Source organism: Pezoporus occidentalis, unplaced genomic scaffold (assembly GCF_034315485.1).
Source record: "Pezoporus occidentalis ecotype Australia unplaced genomic scaffold, CSIRO_AGI_Poc_V1 ctg129, whole genome shotgun sequence".
NCBI lineage: Eukaryota > Metazoa > Chordata > Aves > Psittaciformes > Psittacidae > Pezoporus > Pezoporus occidentalis.
Window position 1 is genome coordinate 5,019,902 of NW_026913092.1, and position 16,235 is coordinate 5,036,136.

Genomic DNA, 16,235 nt, shown 5'->3' on the forward strand with positions numbered 1-16,235 from the left:
TGAGGCAATTTTAATATACAACTGTGTATTAGAATGCATTTATCATATCTATATCAGATCATATCCAAAACACTTCAGTATATATGTTAACATTTTATCAGGCAGACATAAGTTAGCTCTAAGCATATATGAATTACCGTCTCAGTGAATATGGTATTGAAATAGGATTTTGTCCCTTAGACCATCCAAACAGAGTAAACCAATTCTTAACAGCAGTTAGGGTTTTCTGAAAGAAGATGTACTCCTCTTGATCTTCACTGGGAAAAAATGAAAATTTATTTTCTCTTTCTTCTCTTTGACTGCCAGTTTCACTACTCTCTTCACTCATCATTTCATCACTCTCAGAAGAATCAGATTCTAAATGATACAGAAAAATTAAAAAGAAAATATCCAGAAAGATTCCTTATTTCCCTGGTTTCATCTAGTACAAGAACAATTATCATTTTTAAAACCATAATTGCTTTCAGAAAGTAAAAAATTGTCAGACAACTACTGATCAATTTTTTCAAGAGTAAACAATTTATGTAACATGTACATGTCTTGGAAATAGAACAAATTATATTCTTGGACTCTAATTTCACTTAAAGAAAAAAATATTACCCAATCCACAAAAATAGATTCAGGCATGGCTTGCAAAACCACAGCAATTTTAAAGAAACAGTCTTAACACATACAATTCCAGTAGGCACAGCTTTTCCAGCTAGTCCACACTAGTTCCTCTCCTCTCCCTCACAGTCACATAGCTAGCTCAGTAACTGGCTTATGTTCAGCTTATCAGGTAATGTATAAGTAAAGCTAAACCTACATCCCAATCTATAAGCCTTCAGACTTTTCTCCCCTCTGTTCAACCTCCTTTCTCCTAAATTCTGACCTGGTCAAAACTTAGATTATATATTTTAACAAGTAGTAGTTATTAACAACATCAACAACAACAGTATTGCATAAAAAAATAACTGAAAATACAATCATTCCCCTCATATCACAAAAAATCTTAGATGATTCCAAACTCAAAGGTGTGATTTAACACCACTGTTGCAGTTTTAATATTTCAGTAAATGATGAAAAAATAAAACTAATACCTTAGATAATGAATAAAAAAAATCTTCTTAGAATTTAAGAAGAAAAACTATGTAATATAAATAAAGGATGCCTATAAGGATACTGGGAAAGTACTCTAGGGACTGTAGTGATAGGACAAGGGATAATGGGTTAAAACTTCAACAGGGACAGTTTAGATTGAATAGAAGGAGGAAGTTCTTTACTGTAAGGGTGATGAGGTACTGGAATGGGTTGCCCAGGGAAGTTGTGAATGCTCCATCCCTGGTGGTGTTCAAGGCCAGGTTGGACAGGGCCTTGGGTGACATGGCTTAGTGTGAGGTGTCCCTGCCAAAGGCAGGGTGGTTGGAACTAGGTGATCTTAAGGTCCTTTCCAACCCTAACTTTTCTATGATTCTATGATTCTAAAGAGACTTTATAAGATCACCATGCAGACCTCAGTTTGCGCAGTTCTGTGAGCTCACAAGATTACTTGCCCCATCTTGTCACTGCCACCTTTGCCAGAGGTTATTGCCTTTTCAGATCTGAAACCTAGTTGCTCTTTTGAACTCTTATACCATTCCATTAAAAATTAATCATGTTGGCAAGGAGCTACTATTTAATCTGTTTTACTACCCCTATTTGTCTTGATAAATCAGGTATTGTCTTGGTAAATTCATCTTAGCGAATGACACACAAACATCAGCAGATCTGCAAGAGTGGAGTACTAACAGTGAATGAAACAGCAGCAACTTCAGCTGTTCTAACTTCCTAGTTAGAAAACTAGCAGCTGAAAGAAGAGAGATGTCAACAGACTCAGATACTAGTCATCTGACAACCTTACAGAAGATCTATTACTCTTAGTTCCTATGGAACAGCACCTTAACTGAGACCCCACTGACAATGGTTAGATTTAAACAGTACTCCATAAATGCATTGTAAATGTGGAAGTCTAACCTGAGCATACAACTAAACATTTGCAGAATACAGCATGTTTCTGGGCCCCTCACTATAAGAGAGATATTGAGTTGCTGGAGTGGGTCCAGAGAAGGACAACAAAGCTGGTGAAGGGTCTGGAGAATAAGTCTTATGAGGAATGGCTGAGGGAACATGGGGCTGTTTAGTCTGGAGAAGGCTCAGGGGAGACCTTACCGCCCTCTACAACTACCTGAATAGAGGCCGCACGAGGTGGGTGCTGCTCTCTTCTCCCAGGTAACAAGTGATAGAACAAAAAATAACAGCCTCAAGCTGCAGAAGGGAAGGTTTAGGTTGGATATATGGAAAAATTTCTTCACCAAAGGAGTGATCAGACATTGAAACAGTCTGCCCAGGGAAGTGATGGAGTCACCATCCTGGAAGTGCTCAAAAACTATGTAGATGAGGCCCTTAGTAACATGGTAGTCCTGGGGTAAAGGCTGGACTTTATGATCTTAACTGTCTTTTCCAACCTAGTAGTTGAATCTAGATTTACAGATGTATATGTTTGGTTAGTTCATGCCCACAGAAACAATGCCCTTCTTTGCAACAAATGCTTTAGGCTTGTGTAGTATTTAATTGTTCTGCTAGCTTCTCTGTGGACATGTTACTGCAAATAGGACCTTGATATTGTTTGGATTTCATGGTTTTGGGGGCTTCTTGGAGGGGGTTTTTGGTTTTGTTTTTTAGTGGTTTGACTGGTTTCCCATAAACATAATCTGCTCACAGGAAGGAGAGTCTTTACCTGCATCTATATGCTAGGCCAGGTTTACCATGTTTTCACAGGACAGATCAGCCTCCCCAGTATACATCGATTATACATACAAAAGAATTGTTTACAGATGTGAAAAATACCTTTTTAAAACAACAAGCTGAAAAACAGTTGCAACATCTCAAAGTGTTTAAAAGGAACAGTTGCACTCTACCTGATTCAGAATCTTCATAGCTTGTGTCAGTGGTTGCACAAAAGGTACTTGAGGAAATACTACGGGCAAGTGATGGTGAAGTAAGGAATGGATGCAGAACAACTTCACTATTGTGGCCTTTGCTGTCTATAAAACAAGATTACAAGCTGCATTTGAGAAAACATATTTTATTGTCTCTGTGCTCTAACAGTTTATAAACAGATATCTGCTTCTGTATTTTTCTACTTCATTCTTCAGTTTAAGAAGTAACAGTTCTCATTTGACTCATGATGAAAATCTTATATTGGCTATTAGACCTGACACAAAAAAAAAAAAACAACAAACAACAACAACAAAAAAACTTGCATAGTTTTTTCTATTAACTGTATATTTTATAGCCTGGGTCTCCACACTTGCTGAAAAAACACCTATCAGAACAGACCTAATTCAAGAATTCTAAGTTGTGAACAAAATATTCTTAAGGAATTTTTGGTCACAGCTCTGTAATGAGTCTCCGCATACTATTATCAAGCTCTTTCAGACTCAACAACACATATTTTACAAACTCAAATGTATGCTTTATCAATCCATCAGTTCTGTCAGAACATATGTCAGCCTTTGATAGGATTAGAGGACCCTATTCTAGCTATCTCTGATGTCAGTCTCCAGAACAAGAGTAGAAGGGGAACCCAGTGTAATTTCTAGAGAAGTAAATGCACCAGTAAAATAAGCAAGAGCTATGTATGATTATCTTTAATTTCCGATTACTGGCACCATTATTAGCATGGTTTGGAGCAAATAACACAAGAGCATTGTGTCAGATATGTGGAAGCAAAGCCCCCCTGAATAGCTTTCCGAGCCACTGCGTTGTACAGATATGGTTTGGTCACATTAAATAATCTATACAAAACCCACAAAATAGACTCAAGCAATTTAGTGGAAGTGACTTGCTTCAAAACTGATAGTGGGACCAAACCAATAGGCAATCAATACAGGACAGAAATATCCGTTATTAATGGGAGATCAGTTCTTCTAAAGCCATCACTTCATTTTTGGTTTAATGCTCAAGGGAAACCTACAAAGTATCTTCAAAAGACAAGTTGCAAAAATGATCTATTGATCACAAAAAAAAAAAAAAAAAAAATCACACATTTATGAGAGATATTTTCCCCTTTGCTATCTTCATTTAATTGTACTATAGTCCATGAATAATATATTAACTATACCTATCTTATATATGAAAAAAAAATATATGTATATCATTACCTGTCTTCTTGCTAACACCTTTTTCAACTTCAAAGTACAAACTCTCTTTACTCTTAGATATCCCAAATAACACACGTAAAATATTTCTAATCTATGATCACAGGCTTTTATTGGCCATAAAAATGTGACTTTAACCTCCAGCCTTCAAGGGCAGTAATTAAAAAAACCTGAAAACTATTCCCAACAGGCAAGTAACAATCACTTTCTATCATAACGTTGTGTGGCCTGCTATTCTGCTCTCTTCAATATAGATCCAACTGTTGCCCTAGGAATAACTGAGGATCGCTATCAATATCATTTTAATTATATTAACTTATTCATTATTGTTTGGGCTGTTTTCTCTACTCATACTTTAAAAACTTCACAAAACATTCCGTAGGATTTATGTTTGCCCAATATTTTTCAATAAACATTACCTAATCATACATACATATATTTTCCTCATTTTCAACAAGAAAACAGAAGCTATTAAACTGCTTTAAAAAATTAATTGCATTATCCCCTTGTAATTAATGATGATAAACACTATGTTAATGATAACATCCCTGTTATTATACTAAAAACATTGCTAACAGCACTGGACATGATATAAGTTAAAGAAGTAGAGTGTTAACTGCTTACCGCTTCTCAAGATAATTTGTTCATCAGAGCAGTTAACTGCAAAATATGGATATAAAGTAAGAAGGCAATTCTCTGCTGTTGCAGCAACTTGAATTTTGAACCTGTTCAAAATAAAATACAAAAAGCAATAGTTTCAATTTAGCTTTGGTAATTGAGATACTTCAGTACAAGAATTTAAGAGACAGAATTAAGGTGTCAGATAATTCTCCTATTCTGGGTCAGCAGGAGAGTACACAGATGGGACTGCACATGCCAATATAGTGAAGACTAGTAAAGTATGTCCACTTCATAGTTTTACTATGAGCATGAATGTATTATTAATCTGAAAGCTCAAGAGCTAGCAAAGATTTCATTAAATAAATAACCTAATAACCTCTGACTCTCTGAAATGAAAAAAAGAATTAAAATTACAGCTGACATTTAGCTGTAGGAGGAGACAGCTAACTTGCTAAATATATCCTGTAACTTTTGGTAGGGGAAGTTTTCTTGAAAAGTAATTCCTACTTTGATTTAACATTCTATAAGACTTTACCGAAATATCAAAATAAATATCTAGAAATTAATAGATTCAACTTAAAAAAAATGAGATATTGACTGCAATTGCTATAATTTGATACAAATTAATGTACATGCTCCAGTGTTCACTAGTGTGAATACATTAATATGGCCATAGCCATATTAATGTGCAACAATCCACCTTATAACCTGTTTTTTGTACATCCCCCCAGTCTCTCAGGGTGCAGTCAACACGCAAACTTGCCAGCAATGGATCCCTGTTAGCCATCTGCATTTATGTTCTTAACTCACTGCAACTGACAGGTAATTCTACTGAGCTTTGTCCTATGTTACTACACAGCTGGTTATTTACTACACATTAACTAATTAACTAACATTAATATTTATGAACTGTTTTGTTTAAGCTGTCAAAATAGAAGAATGTATTTTAACAATTCAAACAGCATGCTGATATCCGTCTTGCTTTGGTATATTAAGAATTATGCATATTGAAAATATACATTGCACAGAAGAAAAGAATATGTTTTCTATTATTTAAATTATATATTGAAGGATAATTTCCTATTTAATGTAAATTTAGATTAATAGTAAAAGATATCAAGAGACCTTACAGACTTATTTATGTGATGTAATTAGCTTATCCTGCTTTGATATAGTATATGATAATAATGAAGGAAAACAAAAACATTTTTAAAGTTCCTGGTTTTACAACAGAAAGTAACAGACATTTTCTAAATAGAAACAAGTGATTTGTCTTCCATCAGTGTATCCCAAATGCTCTAGAAATACAGGCACAGTTAAATAACCCTTCAACGGTATTAACAGATGCAGTATATAGAATCATAGGAATAGTTAGGGTCGGAAAGGACCTTAAGATCATCTAGTTCCAATCCCCCTGCCATGGATCACTAACAATTTCCAAAGAAAAAGAATCCAAAACCATTAGGATCTAACTGACAAATTTCTTTAACAACATTGCTTGAGTAAATTACAAAAATATTTAAGGGAAGCTCTCACTGCTAGTTTAGGAAACAAAACATACTGCTTGTGGAACTGATTAGTGCCAAGGGGAAACAATGTGAGTGTGAGGCATTTTACAGGTCTTTAAGAAGGAATAACCTAGTAGAAAGGGAAAAAGAAGGTGTAATTTAAAAATAAATAAATAAAGACCTGCCCTCCCCCTTCCCCACAAAAAAAAAAAATCCTTGCACAGATCCAGAGATGACAGAACTGGAATGAAGAGAAAAAGATGACCCATGCAAGCTCTGCCACTTCTGTTCACAAATGAACAGCTCCCCAACACTGAGGAGCCCTTATCCTTTGCAACAGGAACTCAGACTTCCACAGCAATCAAAATAATATAATACTGAATAATGACAGGCACATGGTTTCACATGATATACAAGACTTTTAGCTGGGAAAATAGCCATCTTTTTTCTAGTAGCAGCAATAATGTCAGGTTTTTGTTCAGGAATAACAGACATTTCAGTTGGCAGGGACCGTCAAAACAGTAGAAAGGCACAAGCACAGAAAAGAACATGAGTGATTAATGATTTTGAGTCATCTTGATGTTCAAAAGCACTCCCAACTGTCTGAAGTAAAATGCCAATATATTATTAGGTCAGATGAATGCAGCAAACAAGCATGCAAATATCAAGAACTCAAATGTTTTCTACCTCCCTGCTCTCTCAAAATTTAAATGATATTAAAAGAAATTGACAGCCCTTATTCTCCAAGATATGCCAGCAGAATACATGCATTTGAAATTTGAACGCAGTGCTATTAAAGAGCTGCATGGTTTAGGCACATTTCTCAACAGCAAAAGGGAAAAAACTTTTTCCCTCTATGAGACACAGAGATCTCACTTCATAACTGGGTACCTTTTAGTGATGGTGTCTCAGCTGCATTATGTCCTCACCTTCTAACATTCTAACCACAAACATCAGAAACTTAATGAGTTTCCCCAGGTTCCCAGTGGGAGAGGAAAAGAAACTGGAGAACTGTAGAACACGGGAGGCAAAGACCTCAGCACACTTCTGTCACCAATGATCACAGCAATTCAGCTACACAGCACGTGAGGAGTTTTGGTACTTTGGTGCCCAAAGCACCATTTTCTCTGATTGTACAACAAATCATTTACCTGTTGTTTACTACTTATCTTTTACAAAGAATAAGTTAAATGCCATTTCATTCAGGATGGCAGAAACCTTTTTTTCCTGTTAAACTATTTATCTAACCAGCAAATTAAAAAATGTGATAACAATTAACAAGTATAAAAACATGGCATGTTTGCAGAGGGTTTTTTTGGTTTATTTTTTCAGGTTTAAGGAAATAAGTGTCATAGCTGAATATTTCTTCCCATTTATTAAGTACTTGTTTAATACATTCTTGAATTTTCTGTTATCTTTTACTTCCATAGTACTATCAGCTGCATACAGGGATATGTCATTTATTCTGTTTTGGAGCCCAAGAAGCAAAAAGGAAGAATAGAGATGAAAAATAACATTAAAAATAAACTGCAAATTCTCATTAAAGACAGTCACTAAACAAACATTGATGCACTTTCTTATGAACTATTTAATGGAATTTGTGCACACAATTACTTGCACAAATGACAATCATGTATCTCAAGTTTTCTTTTACAGCTACATATAGCATGGTTTTGCTACAAAATATGATTGCCTATCTTCTTTCTAATGTTTTCTGTAACACAGACAAATTCAACAGTATCTATCCTCTATCAGTGTTCACTTTGATTTAAAGGAAAAAAAAGACATTATTACTTAGATGGACTTAATATGAACTATGTGAATCAATCCTACTGAGGTTTTAGACATGAAAAGCAAAACATTGCACAGCCTAAGTAAAAAAAAGACCAAAACACATCACTCATCTCATCAGTACTCATGCTTTTAAATATGCCTACAATTAGTTTTGCTTAGAAGTTAAGCCTTCTCTTCTAAGTAGTTAAATACAGGACATGATATTTTACCAGCATATGAAAATAACCTTTTAACTCACTTATTTACACCCCAGAACAAAGATTATGAGTAGAAGTTCAAAATTTTAGTTCAAATCGTTTAAAAATACATATTATTACTTAGAAAATTGAAATATAAAGAGAGAATAGCTGACAAATGAATACATCCTCTGCAACTGATACTATGAGATTTCACAGCCTATTAAACAAACCAGGAACCTATCCAAGATCAGTTAGCTTTTATAGGTTTTATAAAAGGTTACAGTTTCATTGTTTTATCATGAAAGATCTGTAAGGCCTCAAAATCTTGCCTTGCTGAAAGATTTGTCTCCTAGAAGGCTCAAATTAACAAAACAGTTTGAATTCATTAGTTACACAGTTTGAAACAAACTGCTCAAATGCTTAGCTAATTAGTTGAATTGGGTTTGAAGTTTGAATGCATTGCATAGATCTCCCATGGGGGAAGGGGCTGGAAGAATGAGGAAATGCAGATAAGAAGAAATTGCAGCTACAGATTACTACAGAGTGGAATATCAAAGCACATAATATTATTAACAGCAGTAACGAAACCCAAGTCTGGATAAATTATCAAATACTTCACTTAGAACAACAGTATGGACAGGATTAGAAAAAAAAAGGCACTTAGACTTTCCTAATTGAAGAAAAGTATTCTTTCTGGTTATGACTGAAAAAAAAATTCTAAAAGACAATATGAATAATATCACTACACTGACAAATAGCACATATGGAATCCCTTTGTTTTGGATGGTGTGCTATTGCACCTACTTATGTGCAGGCTTTTACAGCCCACACACACATGCAACTGCCTGACAGGAAATCACATATGCATTGTCAAGACAATGTTATTAGTTCTATTCTGTAACAAATACCTATCTACTATGTTTTAAAATACAGCAACAATTTTAAAATTATGTGACATTTCAGACCATGAATTTTTTTGCTTTGCGAGCATAGATGTCACAATCTTAAGGTTTAAGGTTACTCAGATGACTTTTCAAAACCACATTGAGTTTGCCTTTGTCGTGGTTTAAACCCAGTCAGGTAATTTGTTCGCTCACTTCCCCCCCCTTTCTTGCCCTCCCCCTGCTCTCAGAGGGATGGAGAGGAGAATCAAAAGAATGCAACTCCCACGGGTTGAGATAAGAACAGTTTAGTAACTAAGGTATAACACAAATCACTACTGCTACCACCAATAATAACAATGATAAAGGAAATAACAAGGGAAGAGAATACATCATCTCACCACCAGCCAACCGATAACTTGTCCCCTCAGCCCAACCAAGCACCGACCGATACCTCCTCCAACCCTGCAGTCTCCCAGCCCTTCCGGCTAACTCCCCATTACATCCTGGGCATGACGTGCTGTGGTATGGAATACCTCTTTGGCTAGCTTGGGTCAGGTGTCCTGTCTCTGCTTCCTCCCGGCTTCCCCTCCTCCCTGGCAGAGCATGAGGCTCACAAAGTCCTTGGCCAAACCAAAACATCCTTGTTATCAGCTCTGTTCCCAGGCTGAAAGTCAAAACACTGCACTGCACCAGCTACCAGGAAGGAGAAACATGACTGCTACTGCTGAACCCAGGACAGCCTTTAAATTGAAGATGGTATCCTTTATTTCCTTTTAATAACAAATATAGGAAAAAAGTTTATTACACAGCAGAAAGTATTATTTCTCTGTAACAAGGTTTGAGAAGCTGCTAGTGCATCATATCAAAACAGTTATTATAACTAAATATTTTGCTTACTCAGAAGCATATTTTAGAACTCATCATAAGCTTAAGTTATCCTTTTCTCATAATTACTGCAAGACTCAGCTCAAATTTATGGATCACATCCCACACCATGATTAAATCTTAGAATTAAATAAAATGAATAAGAAACAGATTCCTGGCTGACAAACTATACATGCAAATATTTAATGCTAATCCAAGGCAAGCAGCAGTAACTGAAAGGTCCACAACCCTTGCATCAAAATAATACAAAATTTAGTTTTACACACAGTAAAAAGCACATTCTAAGCTGTAGGATGAAGATATTTAACCCTCAAAATAGTTGCTTTACACCAAAATAGTAACTGCAGGTATTATTTTTAATCACAATAATACTTATCTTTCCTCATCATGTATACACTGATTCATGCCACCAAAGGAAGAGATGAACAAAGGGATAAATGCTGAAAATGGTTATTTTTGCACAGAACATTCAATAACAGATTTGATCATTTAGTAGGGGCAGAGGGACCTTCTGCATTGCTTTTCAACATTGTTACTTAAAAAGCAGCCTACTACTATAAAATCAAAGTAAGATGTATGAATTTCATGTTTGCATATGTCTTCATCACTAAACAGTGTTTTAAAGAAATGAATTTTGGTATGAACACTGCATATAAATTGCTATCAAACCCTAGGTTTTCTGTCCTTAAGGAAATCAGGTCTAACAGGAATCAGACTGTGTAAATTCCTAAATATTTTTCAGATGATTATATTAAAAAAAAATTTTAGTACTTTTGAAAACTTTAGATGCTTTCTAACTTAGTGTGCAGGATTGCATCTGAGGAAATATATAAAATACATAAATAAATAACTAGCAATGTCCGTAACGCCTTCTCTTTCATAATTCCCACTTCTGATACCGATGTCCTGGAAGTCCCTCTGCAGCAGTGCAGAAAACACTGAAGAGCCCAGCACAGAGGGAAGGAGAAGGCAGCAACAGTTTTCCATACTTTGCTACCCAGTCCTGTGTCTCAGATATCAGGAGTATATAGGACAAGACAGTATCTTGTATACTTCTCATACAGCAGCGTGGTCTGAAGCCGAAATATATTCCTAGTGTACTTTTATTGATTCGTAGCATTACACATTAAAAAAAAGATGAGCAATATCCATCTATGCAGTTTTGGTTACCTGGCTGTTAAAATGGTTCTTTTTTTATCTTACGCTCCAAAGAACGCCTTCACTGAGATAAGGAGTTGGCCTCCCTTTTATTCATGAACCGTTTCCCTATAGAGCTAGTCAAAGATACTGCCCTGCCCCTTGCAAATTTGGAAAAAAAATGAAAAAGAAAAAGAAAAAAATAAAAAATGACAGAAGCATTATTACAATAATCACGTAATAGTTCCCAATTCCTGCCTTGGAATACACCCAAAGTGTAACGTTATTACAGACATTGCAGAAAGAACTAGCGATCAGGAAATGCTTCAGCTGAGGATACAAATTTATAACAGGCTGTCCTGCTCTAGAAAGCTTAAAAACAGAGAACACAAATTCACAGAAAGAAAAGTTAAGTATTAAGATATAATGATAGAAGATGAGTTAAAAATGACATTTAAAAAAATAAACAAAAACATCAAAGAAATGGGACATACATACATACACACACACACACACAAAAAAAAAAAAGTAAAAAGGTAGCAGTAGAGTGCACGGGAAAAAAAGACAGATAACATGGAGAGCAAAAGACTAAAGAATGGCATGTACTGATAGAAGGAAGGAGGGATGTCCCTTCAAAATAAGACTGGAACATGGCCTTTGCTGGTTCCTTGCAAAATGAAATTCTGATTCCCAGTGTAACTCCCCCTTGCGAAGTATCCTTCCTTTTACTCTGAAACTCAGAGGCTCAGGAATGAATAAACCACATGTATAAATAATAGATCACATGAATAAATTGCAAATATCCTCAAGAAAGAAAGAAAGAAAAGAAAGAGGGAGGGAAGGAGCGAGGGAGAAAAGGAAGGAGGGAGGGAAGGAAGGAAGGAGGGAGGGAAGGAGAGAGGGAAGGAGAGAGGGAGGGAGAGAGGGAGGGAGAGAGGGAGGGAGAGAGAGGGAGAGAGGGAGGGAGAGAGGGAGGGAAGGACAGGAGGGAAGAAGGAAGTACTCTTGGGCAGTTCCACATTCTACAGATTAGTCTTTAAAATAACCAGACACTCTTTGAGACAGTACTTGCTAAGTTACTCAGAGATGTCTCCTCTTGAATTCTTTAGTGCCAGAGGAACAACTAAAGCTTTTGTTGACTAATGGACTAATGAACTAATCCTTTGCAAGACCACTCCCCTGCAATTTTGTAAAGAACTGCAAACAGGTGATGAGAACCACTAGCTCTTCCAGATGCCAGGGAACTCTAAACCAGTCACAAACATTGTTTTAAAAAATGAAACATAGGAGAAAGTCTCAATGAAACAAAATTTCACAGTTTGGCTCAATCCAAAATCAGACAATCTTGAAATCCAGCATGTAATGGAGTGGAAGATTTTAACAGGGTATTTTTCAAAATGCAAAATATTTTGTAATAGAAAACATTGGGATTTGCTGAATGAAGACCATGTTGCACCAAAGCAATCTGAGAGGGGGAAAATAAACATCAGAATTAGCAGTAGATATAAACGGCACACAAGAACTTAAGATGGCCACTTAGATAAATCTTACCTTAGAGACCAAAGCTAAACTTTGTGGTTTTGAATTGTAATTTAGTTGGGGAAAAAAACAACAACAACAACAAAAAAAAAATAACCAAACAGTTCTGTTTCTTTTTTTTTTCCAGAATGACTCTTGTGTGCCTTTTTCCAACCACTATGAGTCCTGTGTCTTATACCCAATTTTGTCAGTTTAGACCATGCCCAAAATGAATTTCAATTGCACACATTACCTGTTTTCTTCTTCATCAATGAAGCAGATATTCCCTGAAAATGACACTGGCCTAGATGATATGAAGCTGATACAACAAATTAGTTCGTTATTTGTGCCATCTGAAGAAAGAACGGTATCTTGTCCTGAGAACTGTACAGAAAAAGGGTAAATCCTTTCACCATCTTCGAGTTCAACCTCTGGAAGTTCAACTTGAATTCGTGATTGCCTGAGTTAAAAATAAACAGTAGTTATGTTTGTGCTCACAGGATGACAGTAATAAAGTTTATTTCACAGGTTCACACATTTATGAAATGTTTTCACAGTTACATGCAGAATAACTGAGTTTTGAGCTATAAATCAAGTTAAACTAAAGGATTATTATTCCTTTACCATTTATATGCTAGTTTGTTTTCCACATGTGTCTGAATGTTTCATACTGACCCATAATAGCTCAACATATAAATGAAGAGCAATTTCTACTAAGAGCATAAATATTACTTCCTTACCTTAGATTTCCTAAACTTAAAACTTTCACTGATATTTATTAAACTGCATTATTGCACAACAGTTAAGGCAATTTTTGAAATAGAAATATTAAGGGGAAGTTCATGAACATACTTAAGATGCTTTCCCCAGTTGTGTTACTTTAAGTTCCAGTTCTAAAATGTGAAGGGCAGTCAGTCCAGATCCATATGAAATCCTTCAGTTCAGTACTAATTTACTGACATTAGAGAAATAACTTGATATTACAACTCAAACAAAATACAACAATAATAATTTGAAAACTAATTTCATTAATGTACAGCAACTTAAAGAGATTTGCTGCAAATCTTCAGGTATTAAAATGATACGTATATAAGCATAACAAACTAATGTTACTGCTCTTTCCTAATTGCAAATACAAAAGTTGTATCTTATCCAACAAACACAAGACTGTTTCAAAAGATTAAAATACTAAGATCTCTATCATATTGGAATAGGCATGGTGCTGAGTTATGCTATATAATATGAAGATTACAAAAAGGCTCTCTTTTCAATTCAAGTAACAGGATAAAGTGGGTGATCTACAGAAAAAATTAAAATATATAGATAGTTTATTATATTGAGTGACAGGATCAAAATATTTGTGCTCTCCTCTTTGGTAGTAAAATCTTGCTTAGGAAAAGAAAAGCAAAACAATACAAAAAAAGAACCGCAACCCCACCAATTGTCCAAACAACATCTAGATTTCAAAGCAGTGCTTTATAACCTATGGATTAGAAAACAATAGAAATATTTTATCAGATCACAATGCGAAAAAAACAAATAAAACAATGATCTTAGTATCAGCTAAATTTAACAAAAAAATCCTAGTAGAACTCTCTTTTTCAGTTTAGTGCTATTCAAAGTAATTTTAAAAGCATATGACAGAGTAAATCTCTCAGAAGATGGTAACTTCATGAAGCAGGAATATTTTGAGGACAGAACATGAGCTTGTTGAATGTACAGCAATATTAGTTTCATGAATTTTCTCTTAAATATGCAGACTCCTCTACTGAGCAGAAAACCAATACTAACCTTTACTAACAAATTAATAAATTTATTTTGAGGTTTTTTTTACCTTATATAATCTTGTGGAATGATACTGATGGCTGTTTCAGTTTTTACATCCAGAGGGACTGGCATCAGCATTAAAAAGGGGGGATCAAAGTATATTTTTGGTGACTTCACAGTGCCAGACAATGTTATTTTGTAATGTGATGGATTATCATCTAGACAAAGTGACATTTCAGATACGTATGTCCCAGGACAAGCTGTAAAAAAAAAAAAAAACAGTATACATATATATATATATATATAAAACCACAAACATGTGTAATTAAGAGTTTGGATAGGCTTGCCCATATTTTGTTTAATTTGACCGAAATTTTTCAAACTGTGAGTTCTTAATTTATTGTACTAATATTCTTTTTATATAACATCAATGTAACGAATTTTAAGAATTGCAGTCATAAGTTACACTAATGAATACAGAGAATTCTAATTTTATAAAGGAATAAATATCAGAAGCATCTGGCTTCCGAGGCAAGAAAAAGTTGGTGCCTTTGAACATGGCAACCGCTACATTTTAACAGATGACCACAAAACCTGTACTGTTGAAAAGTCAGCCTCACACAAGCCAGCAGGACAGGTCTGGCTCTCTGCTGAGAGCATCTCCCATGTCCTTGTGTTCTGCCCCTTGTGCTATCTTGCTATCTGCTGTAAGGCATTTTTCTCTAGGATGGTAAAGCACATTTTCTGACACAGGAAGTAAGGTGATTTCTTCCACAATAGTGTTTCAAATCATTCAGCATCATTTGCTAAATTTTCATTCATTCCCACCTGCTGAACAGCTAGCAAAATACACAGTTTTAAGGGCAACAAACACTTCTTGTACTTAGAAATAAACCTGCAGGATATGTTGTAGGACAACCCAAAAATGTCATCTTTTCATTTTTGAGAAAAACACCTTTCTGTTTGATTCCCTTCTGTCATCAGGTTAGTAAGTATGAAAACATCCTCACTGAATAATTAAGGAGGAAAGAGATAACCAAACAAATAATTTTGTATTTTATTTGTCTGTATGAGCACGTGTCACTGCAAACAAAATAAACATTATGAGCTCTTCTGAGATTACCTCAGATAGTTATTTTCACAGCCTGAGAAAAAGCTGCCATTATTTACATATACAAAGAAGAAAACCTCGTGTCTTCAAAATATTTTGCCTTACTCCCTCCTTATGAGAGCAAATTTCCTCATGAGGATAACAAAAAAAGGCGCTTCACAGATGTCTTATTAGAATACGGCCTGCAGATCCCTTTGTTTCAGACCAGAAAACAGAAAGCTGTCAAAGTGAAAAACATTAAATGGGAACTTGTTGCAGTGTTTGCAACATCTGGCTAATTCCCTGTTACAGGGAAATCAAATTTAGGAGACAATACTGCTGAGAAGGCTAAGAAGCTTGTGCTTCTAGACTGTCCTGGTTGCAGCTAAAACCAGGATATAGGCTTTGATACAAGAACACATCTGTTTTCTGGCACACAGCCCTATTATGAGGGAAAGTTGAGAGAGCATCAGAAAAAGTCATGGAGAGGTATGAAAACTGACATGCTTATAAGAAAAGATCTATAAAATTTACTCCCATGTACAAGTTAGACAAGTCTACTGTCCTACAAGTGTGCTTTAACTAACCATACTTATGGTGTCCTATCTTCATACATATATATCATATATGGTAAAGTGAAAGGCCATAACCAATAAATGCTATAGGGATGGAAC

At 35.3% G+C, this 16,235-nt stretch overlaps 1 protein-coding gene across 1 annotated transcript in view; it reads right to left on the reverse strand.

Annotated features, from left to right (window-relative positions):
• Positions 1-16,235, reverse strand: part of CFAP47 (cilia and flagella associated protein 47) — a gene marked incomplete at its 5' end in the record, with an annotated part of 281,148 nt that overhangs the window by 211,267 nt on the left and 53,646 nt on the right. Inside the window, 5 exons of the mRNA XM_062608026.1 lie at positions 138-357; positions 2,937-3,062; positions 4,803-4,903; positions 12,958-13,164; positions 14,539-14,731. Coding sequence (XP_062464010.1) covers positions 138-357; positions 2,937-3,062; positions 4,803-4,903; positions 12,958-13,164; positions 14,539-14,731 — 847 coding nt within the window. The remainder of the gene's footprint in view (positions 1-137; positions 358-2,936; positions 3,063-4,802; positions 4,904-12,957; positions 13,165-14,538; positions 14,732-16,235) is intronic.